The sequence below is a fragment of the Calliopsis andreniformis genome, chromosome 3, assembly GCF_051401765.1.
Source record: "Calliopsis andreniformis isolate RMS-2024a chromosome 3, iyCalAndr_principal, whole genome shotgun sequence".
Taxonomy (NCBI): domain Eukaryota; kingdom Metazoa; phylum Arthropoda; class Insecta; order Hymenoptera; family Andrenidae; genus Calliopsis; species Calliopsis andreniformis.
Window position 1 is genome coordinate 13,680,561 of NC_135064.1, and position 8,737 is coordinate 13,689,297.

The window sequence follows — 8,737 nt, forward strand, 5'->3', positions numbered from 1 at the left end:
CACAAATCCCCATGAAAGAATAGGTTGACCGAAGGAGCCAGGTTAAAAGCTTCTACGCAGAAAACTTCATTAGGGAAATCACAGAAATCCGAGACGAGCCTGTCATGACCGTACAAGAAGCATCTGCTGGCAGTACACTCGCCATCGAAAGTCCAACTCTCCCCTCGTCTTTTATCCAATGGCCTTGTGCTTACAGTATCGATCACGTGGCCGCCTAGTTGATTCTGTACACTCAGCCTGATCCTTTGGCGGCCTCTCGGAACGGGGAGTGCCGCCAGCGCAGCTCTACGCCTCGATACAAATCAAATCCACCCGCCTCGTTTCCCTGTCCCCCTTTTGCCCTTTCCCCCTTTTCCCTCCTTATCCCCGCGATTTTCGATCGAGACGCGGAAACGTGTTGCGTCCATGGGAACTTTGTTCCTGATCCTCACAGATTTTTGTCTTTTTTTTAATTAAACAGTACTTTCACGTTAAAAGCTCATCGATATTTTATTTCTACTTTTTGAAATTATCTTTTTATTTTTTATTTCGAAGAGATAGAAAATGAAGCTTATTCGTTAGAGAGGTGTTACTTGTCTTAGATCGGAAGATTATAGCGAGTTGTAATCGATATCGATGGTTATGGAATATACCTGTTAATCAGTGTAATTTTCTGGCACTTGCTTTGTGACCTCGAGATCATTAGATTACCGATTCAGAATGGAATATGGATGCAACGCCATTGGCGGTGAAATTTTGAACTAAGTATGATGATAAAGAAGTTAAAAACAGGACTGCATTCGTAATTAATATTGAGTGATTTGTATATATGATTTTTAAGATTCCTTTTTAAAGGAGCAACGAAAAATGAATTGTATGTTTATTGGATTTACAAACAGTCACAATTGGGCTGAATGATTCCTAGATTTATGTTTGTAAGATTCTAGGTCTGGTCTATTCACTACTTCTTCGCTATAAGTTCAAAATTTCATATCAAGTTTTGAAGATCATTAACAAGAAACAAGATTATCTAATAAAATCCATAATCTTTCTGCACCAAGAGTGCCATTGTTCCTTGGGGCGAATTTTCGGACCTCGTCCCTGTGTGCAACTAGAAAGGGAGGTTTCAAGCGGGCTGGAACACAGTGGATACGTTGCGTAACTAGTCAGCCTTCCCGACTTCGGTCTGAGTTTGAAATAACATGACCAGCTCTTACGTTATTCTCGAGCGAGCCCGTGTTTAATATTTATGTCGATTCTTCCCGCATTTACGCAAGCTTTTAGTGGCTCGCGTCGTAACTGGCGTTCAAGAACGGGAGGCGTGTGCCTTATTTGAACGTGGCGTTTGAAAGGAGGAAGGTATCCAGAAGTGAATGAAACTTGGAGAGCACACAAATAAATGCAAGACAAAAGTGGTAAACAAAAGAAGGTAAAGTATAATATCTCTTCCCTATAAATTCATGTCTACGTAATATTCTCTTAATATAGAGTCATTGCTATTCCTTTCTTAATCTATTCGAGACACATTACACAACAGGTGTACAATGTAGTGCCTAGCCAAAAAGACGGATGGCACAACGTGTCTGATATAATAACCAAAACAAAACTTTGGCTCCTGGGGATCGTGTCATAAGAAACCTTTCATCTCGAGTGAGTTAATTATGATTACTCCTCTAATTTCTATTAGTTTAAATAATGTATTAAACAGAGAGGAGCTACCAGAGCAAGAATTAACATCAGAAATGAGTTGTCTCCACTCCATAAACACGTTACCACTAGCGAGTCAAGAGTTTCTAAGAAGAATATATTGCATTCGCTATATCTTAAAATTATTTTAGAGCAAACAAGTTCTAAAAAAAGAGTCGTTATCATGTAAGACGATCTCAGAAATAAATTTCTCGCCACTAACTCATCGTTAACAAATCTATAGCAAAACTGCATAATAAACCTTTTATACGGTTCATGACAATGAAGAATAATAATAATAAAAATGTCGTTAAAAATTAATGGTAATGAAGACAAAAATAAATAATCTGTTCGATTGTGACGAAACTTTGCAACAACATTCTATCGACTCTCTTCTGAAAATAGCCTCACTTATACGAGGTGAGAAGTTATCGAGGTGATTGTACTCGTTTACGTTTCTTATTTTTTTCACGGCAAAAACATCGGGTTGTCTGTCGATATCTCTCCCGAGGTATCACGAATATCCATTACTGGATATTTGCAAGACTTATATCGTCTTTTGCGCAAGCTGGTCGACACGTGTGGTTCGGTAATTCGTGCACTTTCGGAAGAACGCAAAACGTTTGCGAAAATCGTTTGTGTGTGCAACCGTGCGCTATCACACGATTTTCTCACGGTCATCGATGCAGTTATAAGTTAATAAATATTAATCTTTCGATCAGACTATTATTCAGTAGTCACGCTTTGTGTGGAGAATTTGTAAAGCGCACCGTGGTCTCGCATTTGCTGCAAGTTACGTTGAGTAAGCGCGATTATTTCTGTTAAAAACGTGTGATCTGTTCTTTCTTTCACTTATAGTGATCGTATACATTTATTCTTACCGCCTGGTTTTTCTTGATCTTCTCGATCGTATACAAATTAAACTTCGGCTTTTCCAAGCTACGCTTTAAGAAACACGTTGGTACCCTTAAATGGCCAGCCATACTTCTGCTCAAGACTGGTGAAGCTATATGTTTCAAACAATAAATAGAAATAAATAGAAAATAGTAAGTAAAAACAAAAAAAAATACTACAATTTTATTGTTAAATATTTTGTTTCTTTTAACCTATTTTTAGTTCATTTGTAAGTAAGTATATTTCTTGTTTGATAACCTTAAACATGTTGTATGTAGCAAAACACTATAAGGAGATGTTTTAATTTCATTAATATTTGAAATTATAATAGTTATAATAAAATACTACCAAATACAAACGTATAACGTAACTATTTTTAATCTATAATGTAGTGATACATAGTGATTTTTGAGAGACATATTGTTTTTAAGCTACTTGATTTTGTCAAATTTCAAAGTTTCTTATATATTGAGGTACCATTTACATTCTCACTAATAGGTATAGTAAAATATTTTGTCTCGTGTCTATGGTTATTAAAACAAGAATATTTCGTTTATCAAAAATTCTTACTAAAAATAGTATTTCTACTAAAAAGTTCTTTAGCTTTGTACAACATCTGTTATTTAAAATAGTATTCAAAATATTTTACCCGACTCTGTTTCCGTTTTCGGAATAAGCAACAGCTAAGTGAACGATAATTTGCAACGCACTCGCACAATCTATGGACAATAGATCGCGTCTTACAATCTTCTAAAAGATCCTAACCAGTGACGATTTTGACGTTTTGTAAATGCATCATCAAGAACTGTTCTCTTCATTTGTCAACTATCCCTCTTCTGTCAAATTACCTTCCCAAAAATAGGTAGATCGATAATTTCTTCATTTTTCACTACTGTCTCACTAGCACTCACTAGTAAAAGGAGTCTCGCCGCCAGAGTTCGAAGAGAAAATCAATGACAATGCACATCAGAATACCGACTAAAATATTCAAGCTGTCAAGGGAGTAATTTATTTGAGGAAATGTCGTAAATAATTAATGAAACTGTTCGGATATGGTACACGAAGTGCTTGAGCATAAAAATTATTCAAGAAGGTATAAGAAATAAAGCGAGGGTTTAATATTGAATATTTAACGGTTGAGCACACGTGACCGCCGGAAGTACGACGCAAAACGTTGGGACACTCAAAGCACCCAAAACGCTCCCTGAAATTAATTTCTTTTCGCACATTTTCCTGAACATTATAAACTCCTTTCTCCCATCAACTAAACTCCAAAAATAATTTCCTTATTGTATCGAGTACAGACTTATTCCACAATTCACTAGCGATCCGCTACTCAATAACAAATATCGAAAAATCAGTTATCCATTCGCCCCAGCATTCATATAACAATATCTATAAATTACAAACTATTTACAGGGACAGTCTTTCACTGATTACTTTCACTGATGTTTATTAAAAGCCAACGTGACACAATAAACCCAATCTCACGTGACGCATATGAATGATTTACAAATGCAACCAGGATAAGATACGCCAAATCTGCAATCGTAACTTGGCGGCAAGCACTGAGAACCACTGGCGAAGAATTCATGAGAGCCACGCGTATCGGGAACAAAGTTGCGGTGAAGAAAAAATTTTGAAAAGCAAGAGACAAAAAGTTACCGCGCGAAGAACGATACGGCGACGACGCGCCAGTTCTGTCGAGCTTTTATTACCATCGCTTTCTGAGAAGGTGACGCGAGCATGAACGTGTCGCGAAAAGCGGAGCGGAAAGAAAGGACTCGTTAATCTGTCCCATAATTCGCGAACGACACGCGGCGTATCCGGCCTCACGTGTTACTTCTTTCGCGACAATGAGATCTCGTGTCTGACGACTGCCGATAGACGGAGGAGTTGTCACACCGGCTCGTCTCGTGACAACTCGAGGGATTTTGACAGCAGCCGCGGACCGAGGAGGCCAGTGCTCGCGATTTCGCGAAATTTAATGTCGCGGAACGACGAGGGAAGGGAGAGGACTGACAGTCGTCGGAGGGAAGGTGAAAGTGAGAACCATCCGCGAACATAACCTATAAATAAGCTTGATGCGCGGCTGCCGTGGTTTCCGCACTGTTTCACAGCGATGCTGTACAACTTTTAGGAAACCGTCTGACATGATCGTGCCGAAGCGTTCATCCTTTCATGAGTAACTTGCCGAGAACGGAGGTAGGAACGATAAAAATATGGAGACTTGCAATGAGGGGGGCGACCGGGCCCTTTCCGATGCCGCGGTAGCGAGAAAGAATTGGTCGGAACTGAGGAGCGTCGTGAACGATCTACGTAGAAAGTTGTCTGGAGTATCAGCCGGCTCTGTACCTGGCTCTATAACGTTTCGATCTCTACCTGATGGACGGTAAGATCAAACGTGGAACGTCTGGGACCTAACCCCCTGGGCAGAGTTGATAAGAATAATCTGCTTGATGTTTGGAATGCGTCTCTGAATTGATATATGCTTTCTTTTAGCACCAGAATATATTTTCTCAGCAGCCCGAGCAACGGATGGGAAACCACTTTGTTGTACGTGGATATTGCACATTCGGAGCATGCTAATGGTTATCGTCTTCACTGGCAACCTGTTATCGAGGCAAATTTTCAAACGTAAGATAATTTATTTTGAAGGTTGTGAGTAATGTTTGTATTGGTACTGATAGTTTCTTGTGAATGTTTGTGGTTGTTTGCAGGGTATCGAGTACTAAAAGATTATCTAGAGAAGAACAGTTGTTATGGGAGAGGAAAAGATTAGCAACATGGGGTATTACTAGTTATGAAATTCATCCAGATAGTGGGAAGTTGGTCTTTCCAGCTGCGAGCAGTCTTTATCAGTGTATAGATACAGGATTTATGGTATTTCTTGGTATTCTCTTGCTTCTATGTAAAGTTAAAATAATTGTAAAAAATAGGTATGTTTTCCTATTAGGCAGGACCTCTGTTTCCATCTGAAATTCGTGTCTCAACGTCGGGGGCAAAGTTATGTCCGCAAATTTGTCCATGGAACAATGCGTTAATTGCTCACACATGCTCGGGAGATTTATATTTGTCTCACAGTATCACGGGCTCCTCTGTAAGATTGACTCATGCGAGAAAAGGTGGCAAAAGCTTAGCAGATGACCCTCTTACTGCAGGAACTCCTTCTTATGTTATGCAAGAGGAATTTACTAGGTTTGTAATTTAATGATGGTACATACCACATTCTAATTTAATAACAATATATATCGTCTTTAAATAAATAGTTGCTTTTATCTAGGTACACTGGTTATTGGTGGCAACCAAAGTCCAACGATGGTGTTTATAGAATAGTATATGAAGAAGTTGATGAAAGCGATGTAAAAATATTCTGCTTCCCTTCTACATCGAACTCGGAAGAAATAGATGAATTTAGATTTCCTAGAGCTGGCACGGCCAATGCTAGAAGTAATTTGAAAATGGTGCAATTCCGACTAACAGAAACATTACAAATCATTGATACAGAAATATTGGAGCTCCAGTATCCATTACACATTATGTTTCCATGGATGGAATACATGGTGAGAGTGGGATGGACGCCCGATGCGCAATAGTAAGTCCAAAGTGTTCTGTAATTCCTTCTCGCATCATACTAATCGTTTCCGTAATGTTTTATATAAATATAGTGTGTGGGTCCAGCTGTTAGACAGGAAACAGCAAAGATTGGAGTTAGTCTTATTATCGATAGATAATTTTTGTGAACCACCCCCAAACGTATATAATTCTGAAAATCATTTTACACCGTCATCATCAAGCGTTCAAGTGATATATTCCGAGCAGAGTTCGATCTGGATTAACGTTAATGATCTCTTATATTTCTTACCATCGGATGATTCGACGGAAGTAAAGTTTCTTTGGGGTAGCGAAGAATCCGACTTCAGACACTTATATCTAATAACGTCGAGTATAGCAGGTGAAACACTAGTGAAATATACTGTTCAACTATTGTCGACACAGAAATTTATATCCTTCTTTCACAGGTTTAAATAATGAAGTGGAAGAACCATTGGATAAAATGGACAGTGTTTTTTTGCAACCTCGAGTTACGTCGAAAGTTGCATTAACTCAAGGAGATTGGGAAGTGTTAGGCAGGAAACTGTGGGTAGACGAAGTGAACTCCATTGTTTATTTTTGTGGTTTACGCGAGGGTCCATTGGAACAACATGTTTACGCTGTGTCGCTTCGTCGCCCCCTCGAAATTAGATTACTTACGAGGCCGGGTTACAGTTACAACAATATATATTTTAATAAAGAATGCACGATGCTAGTAACTGTATACAGTTCCATTAAAACGTTACCCACTTGTCAAGTACGATACCCTTTACGATGATAGAAATATTTGTTTATAAAAGAACATTTTTCTGACATCCTTCTGTTCGCAGGTATTCAAAATATCACAGACGGATTGGACCGTAGAAAGTATTTCTTTAACCCCTGTTGGTTATCTATTAGAACCATCGGTTCCTGAATCAGAATTGCTTGCTCCGGAAATATATACGCATAAAATATCATCTGGCGACACAATATACGCAATGATTTTTAAACCACATAATTTTCAATCTGGTGTAAAATATCCTACAATATTGAATGTTTATGGTGGCCCTGAAGTACAGCTAGTATCGAATACGTTTAAAGTAAGTATTTATCAAATAAAACGAATATTGTTGGTTTACTTATTCGATCTATTTTATAATTTACAGGGAATGAGACATTTAAGAATGCATATGTTAGCTGCCCAAGGCTATTGCGTGGTATTGATCGATTCTCGTGGTTCGCACCACAGAGGTTTAATATTTGAAAGCCATTTGCAACATAGAATGGGAACTGTTGAATTAAACGATCAAGTTGAGGTATTGAAATGGTTAACAGAAACTACTGGTTATATCGACTTGAATCGTGTAGCCTTACATGGCTGGTCTTATGGTGGATATTTGAGCCTTATGGGTTTAATACAGTATCCTGAAGTATTTAAGGTATACTTTCATTATTGAAATAATCAGTAAAGTAAATAAATATTTACATTATCGTAGACCTAAAAAATATTTATAATTTTTAGTTAGCTATTGCGGGTGCGCCAGTCACATCCTGGAATTTTTATGATACTGGATATACTGAACGTTACATGGATTTACCTCAAAATAATCCTCATGGTTATATGACTGGTTCAATTTTAACATACGTAGATAAATTCCCTGATGAGGAGAACAGATTGTTGATTATTCATGGACTCATAGATGAAAATGTACACTTTTTCCATACAAGTCAACTGATTAACGCTCTTGTAAAATCTGGCAAGCCATATCAATTGCAAGTTTATCCTAACGAAAGACATAGTCTCAGAAGTTTGGATGCTAGTAAACATTATGAAACCACGTTATTATCTTTCTTACAGAACCATTTATGAATTCACCGTTTTTATTTGATTATTGCAGTTATAATGATAAACACTGGTTAAGTCAATTTCTATAATTTAAGTGACTGCCATTAATTTATGTAAATAGATTGATCAAATTGAAAACTATTCATCATCCCAGGTTCGCGATGGCACTGCTTAATATAAAGTCTATTTTATATTCTGTACAAGAAACTCAAAATATCTATTTGTACAGTATTGCAGTTTTATAACAGAAGTGATACCAATTTTAAAGAATCCGTAAGAATAGTTTTATTCTTACTGTAAGAAAAATATACGTCATTTCAAATCTGATTTTTATAATATACAACCATCGTGATACCTGTAGCTAATGCAATTTGCAATCTTTTTATGAAGTCCTATAGAGCTTTACAAGAACACTTATTGTTACTTTTGTAAGAAAATTGACAATACTCGTAATTCCTTTGTACATATATACATACGCGTCATTGGAACAGCATAAACCTTTTTAGAATTGTCCCTTAACTGTACTTACAAAATATTGATCACCTTTGCCAGAAATATATCTTATGGCTGTCACCGGTTTACGCTTGACTGTATATATATGCGCGATCAATCACTCACAGATTTACAATAATCATCAATAAGAAGTATTTAAATGGAAAAAGTATTTACATAATTTCATCATTACAATTAATACGAATGTCTGATTATATGTCAATAAATAAACTCGTTATTTTATATTTTGTTAGTGTGTGTTAT

The 8,737-nt window shown here is 37.2% G+C and overlaps 1 protein-coding gene and 1 pseudogene across 3 annotated transcripts; one reads left to right on the top strand and one right to left on the bottom strand.

Annotated features, from left to right (window-relative positions):
- The window catches only part of LOC143189037 (uncharacterized), an 80,952-nt pseudogene extending 78,268 nt beyond the window's left edge, over positions 1–2,684 (bottom strand).
- LOC143189033 (dipeptidyl peptidase 9) lies at positions 1,334–8,718 on the top strand. 3 transcript variants are annotated; one of them, XM_076393646.1, is made up of 12 exons: positions 1,334–1,408; positions 1,517–1,629; positions 4,700–4,951; positions 5,062–5,196; positions 5,280–5,442; positions 5,516–5,757; positions 5,843–6,154; positions 6,228–6,514; positions 6,582–6,910; positions 6,984–7,235; positions 7,302–7,574; positions 7,658–8,718. In XM_076393646.1, the coding sequence occupies exons 3-12, from the start codon at positions 4,782–4,784 to the stop codon at positions 8,003–8,005; spliced, it is 2,511 nt and encodes an 836-aa protein (XP_076249761.1). In that variant the 5' UTR covers positions 1,334–1,408; positions 1,517–1,629; positions 4,700–4,781; the 3' UTR covers positions 8,006–8,718. The 3 variants fall into 3 exon arrangements, with proteins under 3 accessions (XP_076249761.1, XP_076249760.1, XP_076249762.1); XM_076393645.1 differs by lacking the exons at positions 1,334–1,408; positions 1,517–1,629 and adding an exon at positions 4,457–4,604; XM_076393647.1 differs by lacking the exons at positions 1,334–1,408; positions 1,517–1,629 and adding an exon at positions 4,461–4,598.
- The last annotated feature ends 19 nt before the right edge of the window (positions 8,719–8,737 follow it).

Bases quoted from the DNA above. Each gene is read 5' to 3' on its own strand.
- LOC143189033 (XM_076393646.1), top strand. From the start codon at position 4,782: ATGGAGACTTGCAATGAGGGGGGCGACCGGGCCCTTTCCGATGCCGCG. The intron at 5,197-5,279 runs GTAAGATAATTT...GGTTGTTTGCAG, and splicing joins ATCGAGGCAAATTTTCAAAC to GGTATCGAGTACTAAAAGAT. The intron at 6,911-6,983 runs GTACGATACCCT...TTCTGTTCGCAG, and splicing joins AAACGTTACCCACTTGTCAA to GTATTCAAAATATCACAGAC.